Source organism: Anopheles gambiae, chromosome 3, assembly GCF_943734735.2.
Source record: "Anopheles gambiae chromosome 3, idAnoGambNW_F1_1, whole genome shotgun sequence".
NCBI classification, from domain to species: Eukaryota; Metazoa; Arthropoda; class Insecta; order Diptera; family Culicidae; genus Anopheles; species Anopheles gambiae.
The window spans coordinates 90,672,033-90,685,618 of NC_064602.1; the positions used below are offsets into that span (position 1 = coordinate 90,672,033).

The following is a 13,586-nucleotide window of genomic DNA, read 5'->3' on the forward strand; positions in this document are numbered from 1 at the left end:
GCGCAAAGACAAAGACCCTACCTGACAGAGGTCTTTTACCGTGATATACTTTATCAGCAAGAATCTGCTTCTAAAGAAGATATCTGGTGGCAGAAGAGTTTAATTAGCCTTGTGCGGAGCTAACTTCAACGTTCACGAGGAAACTTGCAATCACAGAACGGCGAAAACGGGTGTGTTAAATTTGATAAACTATAAACCAATGCTCCACATTTTGATAGGTACTTGATGAGTTTATATATGAAACAATTAAAATGCCCTTCCATTCGAGCACGAAACAGACCTTCATGTGGGATATCCCACTGCACCACCGACAAACTGGTTTCTCTTTTTAGACTCACAACGCACTATCTCTCTACGTTTCTCTGGAAAGCTAGAGAAAACAGGACCACTTCAAAGTGCGGTCCAGTGTGGACTGATTCGAATGATCGCAAAACTCCTTACTCATTGCCGCCGTACGGTTGAAAATGTGTAAGCTCTAGCTTAGCCCCTCTCTCTGCGATCGTACGTTTTGAGCCACACAGCGTTTAGGTGTTGATGTATCTGTCAAATGAGTCGATTTTGATTAGTTTTCCTCTAAAAGCCACCAAATCTGTTCCATATCTATGCTGAGCTTAAGCTTACATCAATATGAGTGCAAATAATATTCTTTGGAAGTATTTTCTTTTTATTCCTGATAACACTCCTATGCTAGCCGGATGCTTGGTACTATGCAACCGGACTCTAGCGATCGTACTCATTCCTGTCCGTACTGGTAGTAATCAATAGCGAGGTTGCGTTTCCGCAGTTGTTCGTCGATCCATTCACGGAACAGTGCCACATTCACGTACACACCGGGTACACCTTCTATGCCACAGTTAATGCCCCATGCCACTATACCGGCCTGATAGTAGCCGTTTGCCACGCCAGGAATGGGGCAGACGAGCGGAGATCCACCGTCACCCTTGCACGTATCGCGGCCCTTTTCACCACCTGCGCAGAGGAAACTCTCGTGCAGCTTAAACCGCCTTCCGAGGCGCGTCATACGCAACGCCCGCTGACACGCGCCCCGTGGCATCAGGGGCAGCTCGACCTTCTTCAGAATTGCCTGAAACATTCCCTCGTTGCCAAACACATCCTTGCCCCAGCCGGATGCGACGCAGCGCACCGGATCGAAGGTGTAGTTCGCCGGGGGCAGGCAGATCGTGTTGACCGTCTCCATCAGTTCGACCGGTTTGTCCAGGAACAGCAATGCCACGTTGTTCAGGGCGGCTGGTGCGAAAAATTGCTCATGGAAAGCGATCTCCACCACCCTACGATCCTGTGGATGAAACGTTAAATCAATGCATTTTTATGACACTTACTTTGTCATAGTCCTACCTGATGCGGGAATGGTTCCTTCCAGCTGCGGGTGTCCCACTCGCCAAGCCGCACTTTGAGCGCGGTGATCGTAATGTTCTGTACGCAGTGTGCCGCCGTAAGGATGACGGACGGATGGATGAGCGATCCTCCGCACATGTAGGTGTTTATTATTTGGTCCAGTGCCTTTTGCTCCTCAAGGATGGCCGCCATCCACGGGAACTCACCGTACTCCGATTCACCGTCATTGTTGTCGGTGATACGAAACTGGACACCGTTCGAATTGCGCACACCGCATGTTTGGGGACCAGTCGCCGATGCTGTCGGAGGCCGGTTCGTTGCCGCTTTGAGATTTTCTGGAAACATTGCAAAACAATATTTAACTGTTTCTTCCCAGATTTGGCGGGTCGGATTTTGGAATCGACTACAGACTAGATTCCAAAATTGGTTTCAGAATCGATTCCGGAAGTGGAATTGGAATTGGCATCGCAATCATATACGGATTCAAAAACCGATGGTACTGATTCTGCACATCCACCACTACACCCTCTTAGATTGGAAGGTTCTCTTACCCGATTTTACGTTGTTTGCCCCACCGGATGGCAACAGGTTAGTTCTTTGCGCTGCAACGCTAGGCACTTGCTCGGCAGCCACATTGAACGCTTGTCCAGCACCGTTGCCTGTTGCTGGTGCCTTTAGCAGTTCGCCCAACTCATCCCGCGACTCATCGTCCTCATCCTTTGGGTAAGGGCAGCACGTTTCCAAATAGCTACATTCGTCCTCGGGATTCAACCGTAGACTGATGACGTATGCACCATGGTCTTCAAGCTCGCCGGATTTACACTTTGTCACTGGTACGCACTCTCCACCGTCACATGGCTGTGAGAGATTAAATGAAGGCACGTTTTATTCGTGAAGCAACACTGCAAACCGCTTAGGACTTGCACCACATTAGGACAGCACCTTAGCTTTTTCAGTCTCAGCATGCGCCAGTAGTAAGCAGGAAGCTAGCGTTAGCCCTATACGCCACCAAAGCATCATTGTCAGACCGGATGAGTTATGTCGCCGCAATGGAGATCATCACACGAATCTAAAAAAAGCCCTATCGATCACAGTCCGATTTACACAATGCCTTTTGGTGGGGGGATTTCCCAGCCCGATACAAAACCCCCATCAAACCGGCTTCACTGATTAGCATTACCTTACGTGTGAGCTAACTTCCAAAACTTTAACAAGCTAGGTAGGTGGCTGTGGAGCCGATTTTTCTACTGCGAGAACAACGGCAGTGCCACGGGCTGGTGCTGGAGAAAATTGAGAACCACTCCGCGATGCGGTCCAGTCGAAACTGATTCGAGCGTTTGGCAAACTCTTTGCTCGGAGTCACCCGGTTTTGTTTCAGAAATTCTTTGAGAACTAAAACCAGCTTCTCAAAGTTGCTGTACCGTACCATTCCCGGTTCATCTTTTCACTCGCTTGCGTGTTGCTATACTAGATGAGTAAGTTTTTTTTTGTAAATTTTATGTTATAAAAGCCACCCCACTAAAACACGTTTGGAGGAATGTGTGCGTACGTTATGCTTCTCAACTTGTTTGGACGACCTTGCTGAAAACCGCCGTTGAATGAACTTCTAATCTTTCTTTTAAGAGCGAGCAAGGAAGGAGGAAAGATACAAAAATATGCTGATGCTTGTTTTATTTCTCTATCAGTTTTAAGTATTTTGAAGCGGTGGTTCGATCGTCCAGCTGAGATGGAAGTTTTATAAGGGCGATCGTCAGTGGTACGAAAGAGTAATTCGATTGGTTGGGCTGGCTGTGAAATTCCATACTATGTTGCCTGTTATAAAAAGACTAAAGTTTCATAAAAATACCACTTTTAACGACCCAAATCTTTGATGGTACGCTTCCTGCAAGCAAGCGTTTGTCAACGAATTTAGAATTCGTTTTGAAGAAACAGAAAACCAGAATAAAGGAATACTATCTTTCTTGAAGGAAGCGATCGAGCCGTCGATCCAGGGATGTTATACATCGGCGGCTTTTTATAAACCTACAGAATATCAGTGGCTGTGCACTGTGATAACGAGTAGGAATCTACATCACCAGGAATCTTCTAAATACAGGGTTTCCCAGGAGTTCTCATAGCGTGTAACACTTTAGTGACTCTTTCTTCATTTAAAAATAAACTTAATGTAATGGGAATTGGACTCCATAGCACTCTTCCAACGAATTTCCGAGGAGCCTGTCCAAAAAGGATGTTCCTCCAATGTCCATCAAATTAAGTTCACTTCCCATAAGATAGAATCAAAGAAGAGTTACACAACTATGAGAACCCACGGAAGACTCTGTATTGCAAAAGCTGTCTGAAAGCCTTAAGTAAGATTCTAGCAGTTGGGAATTACGATTCCGTTATGTAGTAAGGTGATTTACTGTCTTGTTAAGCTCACAAGGCCATTAAATTGTTATCTACTCAAAACAGGTTATACTCTACTCTCTGTATATCATACGGAGGTGTGTTCCTCAAAAAGATGCTATATTCTATTGTAAGACCGGTCATCATGGACATTAGACTAGCATTATGTAAATTGAAGTAACGCTAGCACCATGCTCATCTCGGACCCATCCGTAAACTACGTTACACTCGTCAGAGCCACATGAGATACTGTTGTTGGGTGTGGTCAGGGTACAAAATATGGACTAAACGCTGTTTGAGGTTCAGGAAGCGGAATGGCTACAGTTCGACCCTTTTGTGGCTAAAATCGAGATCGAAAAACATCCATTACAAAAATGGCGAACTCATGTGAACCTCAAGCGATGAAATGATTGTATGCCACAGTCTAAGATTCTTTTATTAGCGTTATTCTTTTTCTTCTTTTTGGCGTTACACACCTACGCGATCATGTCGGCCTATAATACATTTGAGAATTATAAGGTACCACGCAGTTCCCGGATGGTCAGTCCTTGCTATGGAGGACGGGAGTCCTGCTTCTAAATGGAGGACGGGAGTCCTGCTTCTAAACATAATCTAAATGGCGATTTAATCTCAGGGAGTTTTCAGAACCAATTCCAATTTCAATTCCGGAACTGATTCCAAATCCGTAGCCGAATTGGATTCTGGAACTGATTCGTATTCCGGAACTGATTCCTATTCTGGAACTGATTCCAAATCCGAACTGATTCCAATTCCGGTGCTAATTCCGAACCCGGAGCTGATTTTGATCCCGGAACTGCTTCCAATTCTATAGCCGATGCTGGAACCGATTCTAGAACCTGATTCCGAACCTACTCTCCTGAATCGATTCCCGAAAAGTTCTGAGCTGGAATCGGTGCTCAGCAAAACTTCAAGTTTCCCATCACCAAGTCGTTCAACAAATTGTGGAAGAAAGTGAGATGAGTTGAAAAATTCGGTAAAAAGTACCTAGGTTACACGCATGTCTTAAACTTGCATGCAAACTGACTGAAAATATCAGCAGGATTGGACCACTTTTAAAGGTTTCTCATCCCTGGATTAAATAAATACAGGAAGCTTCCAATAAATCCTGATCCTGATTTACAGATGATCTTCTGCATAGAGAATCTGGATCATGTTTTACCTTAGATTCAGAAATGAGTGTAATATACAAATAAAACCCCTCTTTTTAAAGGAAATAAATTACTTGGTTGTTTGACAACCTAAAAGGAATAATTGAGTCAAATGAAAAAAAAAAAACAACCACAAACAACAGGGCACAACCGCTCTCTGTTAAGTAGCTGTCATCGAACGAGATTTGGCTGCCCAGTGTCTGTAATTGTGTGCTTTTGTGTTACAAAATTCCACCTGTGTGCATCTGTGTTGGTTCATCGATCGCTGCGGTACGTTGCTGCGAACTGATCACCGTTGACAGTTTACTATGCGATGTCGGGCAGATGCGTCGGCTCACAAGTGCACTAGCGTCAACAACGAATGTGTTTGTGTGGGTGTGTGTGTTTATCTATTTTGCTACCCCGGTGAACCACTAAACAAAAGTACCTACCAGCACCGGTTACCACCGGGCTTGCCCAACCATGAGTCGCGATCTGTGTGACGAAACATTCCCCGCCAACCTGCTCATCGAGTTCGACGAGCTGGACGATGAGATACCGATCAGTCCGGAGCTGCCGAAGCGCCACCAGCAGCCGGAAAGCTTTACGGATCATCACCGCCACCTGACGTCCGTGACCAAGCGGATCATTTCCGACAAAAACAACGGTAAGTGATCCTGCCGAGAGTCGTTTCGCGTTCGCTCAAAGTGTGATACCACCAAATACCCTTTCCGATCTTTCCCCACCAGTGGACGATCGCAACGGGTCGCGCATGGTGATATCGGGCTCGTCAAACACCTCCAGCGGCCACTCGTCACTGTCGACCGAGGGGGAGAACCGCAGCAGCTCGGCGAGCGATCGGGACACGAGCCGGGACCTTAGCAAACGCTTACCATCCCGTCCATCGGATGTCGGAGCCCCCGTACCGGCACTGCTGCTGCTCGGCGAGCAGCGCAACACGGACAAGCTAACGCTTAAGGCGCGCAAAATACGTCAACCGCGCTCGATGGAAAGCTTGCTGCAGAGCAAGGACCAGCGGCTGAAGCTAGCGGCCACCCCGCTCGGCAAAGGCATCGGTGGCGGCAGCACCGGCAACGTGAGTGTGGTCAGTGTCGGCACAACGTTCCAGCAGCAGCACTACCAGCGCCACCGGTCCAAGTACGGGCACGTGCAGAGCAAGGTGAAGCAGATGATCGAGGAGATGAAGCCGCCGCCGGCCAGCGGCCGGGACCGGAAAACGCTCGTGCGCCACAAATCCATGCCCGAAACGTCGTACGATGCCGACTCGAAGGACGAGGTACGTTCGAGCGCCGTGCAGTGGAGTGCTAGAGGAGCGTCTCCGATGTGTTCATGTTGGTGTCGCTGCTTGTCTGTTTTTCTTTCAGGAGGAGGAAGCGATCGAGCAGGAGAACGACGTGGAAACGTTGCGCTCGGTCGTGCGCGAGCTGCGCCTGCACATGAGCAGCCTCGAGCAGCAGCTCACCCTCTGCCGCACGAGCGTGTTCAACGAGCTGGCCGCGCTGCAGTCCAAAAACAGTGCGCTGCGGCTCGAGAACGACCACCTGCTGGAGCAGGAGCGGGCACGCGAGCAGCGCCGGCAGCTGCTGCGCGAGCAGCAAACCACGGCCGGCTCGTGCTACGGCAGCCAGTCCTCGCTGTACAAGGTGCAGCCGCCGGGGCAACCGACCTGCACCATCGCCACCCAGACGAGCCCCACCGACGACTTGCTGTTTGAGTTTTTGCTCGCCAGCCCACCCACCTCGTCCCATCCGGCACCGGGCGCCGCCCTGTCCAGCGGCGACTGTGAGCCGGACGGGGACTTTTCGCCCGACTACGAGCAGCTGCTACCGTCGCTGGCCGGTTCGCCGGCGGCTGGCGGGCGGCCGGAGCTGCGCCGCCGCACACCGTCCGTGCGGTCGCCGCCGGGAGGCGGCCGGTTCGAGACTGGGCAGCAGGCCGAGGAGTGTGCCGCGTGTCACGACTGCCGGCGCCGCAGGAAGAAGCGCAAATCGCGCAAACAAAAGCTGGCCAGCCTGTTCTGCATCCGGCAGCACGATGAGTCACTTTAAAAGGGCGGCAAGTGCAGAGACCAATTCGATCCATTCCATAGGATCCGGATTACGCTACGAACGGGCCAATTATCTAGTACATTAATTAGTATCATTTATTTTACATCGTGTTTTATCGGTCACAACGTTGCATTTACTCTGAATGTCGGCCACTGTTTTTGAGTGTATCTGTGTGTGTGTGAGAGTGTTGTTTGTATGTTTATATGCTTTTGTTTTTTGTTTGCCTACTCCCTAAACCTTTCCAAATTTATACATCGCTCCGGTAGCCGGTATAGTTTAAGTACATTGTGTCTCTTTTCTCTCTTTGGTTTCTAGTCACGTTTCCCCCCAGTATATCGGCTTGTGATTATTAGCGAGCGAGCCTACCCTTGCGTACATCCCAACCTTTCCCACTATAACCCAATCACACACATCTCATCATGACAAAGAAGGAAAACGATAACGAACGAGATTCTGTATGTAAGCGTCCCCCTTCTAGAACGACCCAATGATGCACGCCCTTACGCAGCCCGCTCTTAGAGATATTGGTTTTGCCCCACTCACACTGTACAGCTGCACTCCTTTAGCAAAGGTTAGGGCAATACTGCTATCCACCAAAAAACGATGAGCCGATGCTCAGTCAGTCCAATCAGGCTAGAGTTAAGAAGCGTCGATCGACTGTGGAAGGGTGAAACTGTGAAATAGAGCATTCGGGAGGAGAGATTTCTAAACGCCACGTTGTCCCACTGCACTTTTCTACTGCTGTGTGTCTGGAGGGATGGGGCAAGATGTCACAGAGTTCGTGCTTTAATCCTGCGATGAGCCGGTATCGAGTAGCGAGCTGGTAGCGTTGTAGAGCAGCGTCGCCGCCACCGTTGCCAACTGTTGCGCACCGTCCAATGGTGGGGAAGGGGCGCCGGTTGGTGCCATCGTACCGATCCCTTCCATCCCACTCCTCAGTGTGGTGAAGCTGGTGGTCGGCGTAGTCAACGGCGTGATGCTGCTGGACGTCGTCGTCGCTTCCGGCGCAGCCGTACTGCGCAGAATCGCCACCGTAAGCGTGGTGAGCAGCGTGGTTGCAACGGTCGTGCTGGTGCTGGCGCTACTGATACCCCCGCTGCCCGCCACCGGATGGCTCCCGTTGATGCCCATCCCGCCCGTCGGCGGTTGGTTCGGCTTCGGTGGCACGAACGGGTACTGCGGGCAGGGGTTCGGTAGCTGCGGCCCGAGCATCGCATCGAACACGTACCCCACGAGCGAACCGGCCGTCAGGCCAATGTTGTACGAGAGCGTCATCATGTTGCCGGTCACTTCGCGCAGCGTCGCCGACACCTTGTCCGGGGCGAGCATCATCGGCAGGCTGCCGGCCAGCCCGTTCGTGATGCCGAGCGCCGCGGTGAAGATGAATGCGGCCGCCTCGCCCGCAATGACGGGCTGTTCGCGCGGCGAGCAGCACAGCAGGATGAGCGGCACGAGCAGGGCGCGCAGGCCCGACATCAGGATGAGCTGGCGGCGAGACCAACCGTACGGTACGGCAGCCAGCAGCTTCCCGACCACGTCGGACGCGTTGAAGGTGAACATCAGCAGCACCGGCATCCAGGTGCCGAGGTTGCACGATATGATCTCCGACTCGATGCCGGGATAGAGCGAAAGCGTCACGCAGTAGGCCATCGCAATGCAGGCCATGTAGGGGTAGATGGCGCGGGCCACCTTCCACCGCGATTCGAGCCCGCTGCGAAAGCTGCCCAGCCGGCCCGAGCTGCAGATGTCCGGCGTCATCACATGCTCCACCTTGAACGCGACGTTCGGTACGTCCGCGTTCGGGGCGGCCGTTGCTGTTATCGAGCGGGTTGTGGTCGTGGTTCCGCCGGCCGAAGACGTCAGGTTTGTCATGTTGGTTTCTAGCACTGTTTCGCCGGCGGTAGGATTGGACAGGTCGTACACCGGGTTGCTGGAAGGAGTGAATGAGAAATGGCGCGCATTATTGGATATGTCTCAGTTTCTATTAGGAGAAATGTTCTGCTTTATGAATCTTTTCAGCAGAATCACTTATATGAATCATCCATAAAGAGTCATCTGAATGATACATCGATTTTGAAACAGGATCTTCAGATTCATAAGTTATTGGCATATCAAGAAAATTTCATTATTCCAGCAAGTTTTTATGATGTATTTACAAAAAAATCGAAATTTTGAAGTTTCACTAAGTTTTGATGACTCAAGAATCTTGAAGGTTACGTGAATTTTCCTCAATTCCTCAATTTTCAACTATTTAGTCCGCAACATGCGAAGCTCATGAATTATTATACGAGATATCCCAAACAATGTTGAAGAAGCTTAGAGGACCTTACCTAAAGCTCAGCGCCGTTGATCCCGGCGGCATGTGTACGGGTGGGCTGGAGTCTAGCGTTAGGACACCGTACCGCGTACTCGATATGTCTCCATCAAGGGTTTCACTCTAATGAGGGAACAAATACAAAAAAGAGATAAAAAATAGTGAAAAACTTAGTAGATCCAAGTTTGCGCGACTCTCATACATCACCTACCAGCGTGTGATCGTCGTCCGGGCGGAGGACAATTTTGGCACAGGCCTTCATGTAGTACCGCACGAACGGCGAGTGGGTCGTGATTGAGTGCAGCACGTAGCTGAACGCGATGTACACGGTCGAGGTTAGAAAGAAGATGGCCGTCGAGGCGCGGTCACTCTTGATCAGCAGCTTCGTGACGACACGGTTGGAAGATACTAAGAATCCGGCCAAACCTGCAAACGAGGGAAAGAAAAATAAGAAAGAATGCTATGATGTTCTGGTAAGATATCTCTCCAGAGGTACTCAGATATTCGCTGCTAAAATCTTGAGGGGAGAGTTCATTTCTGGAAGATATTCCTCCAGTAGTATTCAAACCATGCCATGATCACCATGCGGCAGATCTTGGAGAAAATGGCTGAATACAGAAACGACACATACCATCTCTTCATAGACTTCAAAGCCGCATACGATAGCATAGCCAGGGTAAAACTGTACGACGCTATGAGCTCATTTGGAATCCCGGCCAAACTGATAAGGCTAGTTAGAATGACTATGACCAACGTTACATGCCAGGTGAGGGTGGATGGAAAACTCTCAGGACCTTTTGCTACCACCAAGGGTCTGCGCCAGGGGGACGGGCTTGCCTGTCTCCTATTCAACTTGGCGCTAGAGAGGGCCATCCGCGTCTCGAGGGTGGAGACTACGGGAACCATCTTCTATAAGTCAACCCAGATCCTGGCATACGCTGATGATATAGACATCATTGGTCTGCGGCTCTCCTATGTAGCAGAAGCCTACCAAGGGATTGAGCAGGCTGCAGAGAGCCTCGGATTGCAGATAAACGAGGCAAAGACCAAACTGATGGTGGCAACATCAGCGGACCTCCCAATAAATAATCCGAATCTACGTAGGCGTGATGTACAGATAGGTGAACGCACTTTTGAAGTCGTCCCAGAATTCACCTATCTGGGGTCAAAGGTCAGCAACGACAACAGTATGGAAGCTGAGTTGCGCCTCATAAGGATGCTGGCTGCCAACCGGTCATTCTACAGCCTGAAAAAGCAGTTCACCTCAAAGAACCTGTCGCGACGGACGAAGCTGGGACTATATAGTACCTATATAGTACCAGTACTCACATACGCCTCTGAGACATGGACACTGTCCAAATCTGACGAAGCCCTCTTAGCCGCGTTCGAGAGGAAGATGCTCAGAAGGATACTTGGCCCCGTATGTGTGGAAGGACAATGGAGGAGCCGATATAATGACGAGTCCACAAGGACAGAGGAGGCGTGGTAGGCCCAAATTGAGGTAGCAAGATGGCGTGGAGGCATCCGCCATTAAGGCCGGGATAACGGACTGGCAGACGAAGGCGCGAGACCGTGAGCGGTTTCGGACACTCCTGAGGCAGGCCAAGACCGGTTGTAGCGCCGGATAAGTAAGTAAAGTAAGTATTCAAACATTCGAGAGTACTACGGAATTCCTGCCAGATATGTCCATCGTGGGTTCAAGTCTAGAATGGACCATCCTCCAGAAGGAAGGATAAACTATCTGGCTGCATATTACGGAATGCCTGCATAGTTCGCGCATGTCTGCGTAGGACGATACGACAAGAAAAAATCTTCCGAGAAATATCTTCGTTAGTCCTGCCAGATATTTCTCCAGAGGTGCTGAGATTGTGAAAACATATCTTCAGAATAGATACGTCTGTATTCCAAAGGTTTTGCAGAAATTCCTCCAAAGATATTAAGATATTTTCCTGGTATCTTAATCGCATTATTCCAACCTATTATTCGACCAGGAGTAATCTGATATTCCTCAGATGTATATTCAGAGGAGTTCCTTCGATATTCCTGCAACATGTTCCTTGAGAGATGTTCAGATGTTTCGACATTCAGAGGAACATCCTCGTCATTCCAACCAGGTCTACGTCCAGGGGTGTTCAGATAATTCCCAGAAATATATTCAAAGAAGGAGTACCTTGGTGAGTCCCACCGGAAATTCCATCAGTGGTGCTCAGATATTCCCCACACATCTCTTCGACATTTCTACCAATTAAACATACCAATTGGTGTATACTTACTCTCTCCGGCCATTACCGCCTGCGTGTACTGCTTCGGCAGCATGCTCGCGAACCCATAGAAGCTGGACTGCTGGATCGTGCAGCCCATGGCAACGAGCGATACCGCCGCCAGGTTGACCGAGTAGGCCGTTTTGGCGGTGAACATGTGCCAGGCCACCTCGCACAGGGCCACAAACACGAGCGTCGTGAAGGAAACGGCGTAGCCTGTTGCGTCGAAGGGTGCGAACAATGCGAGCGTTAGTTACGTGGTGTTACCGTGTAGGGAGCATGGGCAAAACCTACCGAACGCTACCCGCACCCGGAAGGGTGCCAGCGTGAGAAACACGTTGTTCAGCAGTACCGTCGCCAGTGCGACGATGATGTAAGTCATCGACATGTCGAGCGCAACGGACTGGCCCGGGAACCGTGACTGCCAGTAGTCGGCCGCGATTATAAAGCTAGAAAAAAAAAATGGAGGGGTTGTGATGAGAGGATGCATAGGTGGATGTGGGAATCTTCAAGTACACGCGTACTAGAGGCACTCCGGGGAAGCAGAACGGTGACGATGCCGTAACGCCGTTAGCGAGTGCAGATGTACCGAAGGATTTAATCCAGTTGTATCCTTGCTACCAAAACACTCACACACACATACAGACAAACACGTTCTCGTTCTCTCTCTATTACACACACACACATACTTGTACGCACCTGTTATAGGGAAGGACGAACCCGACACCGGCCGTCATGAGGGCGAAGAAGACGAGACGGCGCCGATCCTTGGGCGGCCCTCCACCGTCCAGCTCGGGACTGTCGGCGGTGTCGAAGGTACGACGCCCTTCCAGCGGCTCGTAGGAGGAGGTATGCCCGCCCCCATTACTATCACCGCCTCCACCGCCTCCCCTGCCGTTGCTGCTACCCGTTTCCGATGCTTCCATCATCCTGCGCGGTGCCCAGGTGTGACCTTCTTTCGACGCAAACCGTTTGAGGGCGATGAAGCTTCCCGTCCCACGCGTGGGCAAGAGAAAGTGGGACCCCTTCCTCCCTCCCTTCTACCGAGCGTGATTTGTACCTTCACACTCACACACACACGCGCACACAAACACCTATACAATGGGGAGAGGGTGACCGATGCGAGCTGGGCTACTAAACTACTCGGAGGCGTTCCCGGGGCAGCTGGTGACCCCGTCGGGCAGGGGTTGTTGCCGCTTCCCTGTGCACACTACACGGCCGTACTCGCACAAACTGTGAAACGCGTTTCGATCGTTTCGATTTTTCACGCTGCTCATCCTTGATGTTCCCTTGACAGCGTCGCGCACGACGCGGCCGTTTAGCGTCGCCTACTGTCTGAAACTAGTGCAAAAACACACACACTCGTGCACACAATAGCACACACACAGCAGAGAGAAAGAGAGAGCGCGCACAGAGGTAGCAGAAAAAGAAGAACAGGTGAAATTGTTTATCCCCGTACGCACTTTTCAGCCTCCGCAAAGGTCACAGACGGCACACAATCGATAGCATGGTATGCTGCTCGCTTTTATGTTTCCTCCACCGTTCGCGCTGGAATCACTGGTTGGCACGCGATTGGAACAGATTTTCCACCGCACTGGCCGTCGGCAGCAGCCGGAAGCGGGACGGATGTGCGGGGGCAGCACCGTTACACCGTGCGCTGGGCGGCACGGCTATCCGGTCACACTTTCCGGAGGCCATTTTGGCGGGGGAGGGGGAGTAAGTTTGCCCTGGTGTTCCTCAACCTAAATCTGCCACACTTAGCCTAAACAGCACAGCAAAGAGTGTAAAGCCATTTGTACACTTTCCTACGCGGGTCGGGAAAACGTTTTTGCTTTTGCTCAGAAAACACGGATAAAACACACACAGGTCCCCGAGTCGTCCAGACCGCTACCGGGCCACCTTACGGGGTGCAGGGAACGAACAGCTATGACAAGATGGATATATTTATGTTTCTGTTTTTTTCTTCTGGCCCGCACGCACACGCACCGACGGCAGCTCGCCAAATGCGTCCTGCGCATATAAACGCTGTGGCTCGGCTTTTCCCACTTGCTAT

The 13,586-nt window shown here is 50.7% G+C and overlaps 3 protein-coding genes across 3 annotated transcripts; 1 reads left to right on the forward strand and 2 right to left on the reverse strand.

Annotated features, from left to right (window-relative positions):
- Positions 1-643: 643 nt before the first annotated feature.
- Positions 644-2,691, reverse strand: LOC1280855 (phenoloxidase-activating factor 2). Its single transcript, XM_061659745.1, has 5 exons — positions 2,537-2,691; positions 2,299-2,425; positions 1,908-2,214; positions 1,357-1,691; positions 644-1,297 (listed from the first exon to the last, which is right to left on the reverse strand). Exons 2-5 carry the CDS (start codon positions 2,374-2,376, stop codon positions 734-736), a joined length of 1,284 nt encoding a protein of 427 aa, XP_061515729.1. The 5' UTR covers positions 2,377-2,425; positions 2,537-2,691; the 3' UTR covers positions 644-733.
- A 2,311-nt stretch (positions 2,692-5,002) lies between these two features.
- On the forward strand, positions 5,003-7,673 carry LOC5667972 (uncharacterized). The gene is made up of 3 exons (XM_061659742.1): positions 5,003-5,556; positions 5,639-6,186; positions 6,275-7,673. The coding sequence occupies exons 1-3, from the start codon at positions 5,373-5,375 to the stop codon at positions 6,956-6,958; spliced, it is 1,416 nt and encodes a 471-aa protein (XP_061515726.1). The 5' UTR covers positions 5,003-5,372; the 3' UTR covers positions 6,959-7,673.
- Positions 7,028-13,545, reverse strand: LOC1280853 (equilibrative nucleoside transporter 4). Its single transcript, XM_061659734.1, has 6 exons — positions 12,233-13,545; positions 11,828-11,982; positions 11,546-11,749; positions 9,484-9,698; positions 9,289-9,395; positions 7,028-8,888 (listed from the first exon to the last, which is right to left on the reverse strand). Exons 1-6 carry the CDS (start codon positions 12,460-12,462, stop codon positions 7,745-7,747), a joined length of 2,055 nt encoding a protein of 684 aa, XP_061515718.1. The 5' UTR covers positions 12,463-13,545; the 3' UTR covers positions 7,028-7,744.
- Between the last annotated feature and the right edge of the window lie 41 nt (positions 13,546-13,586).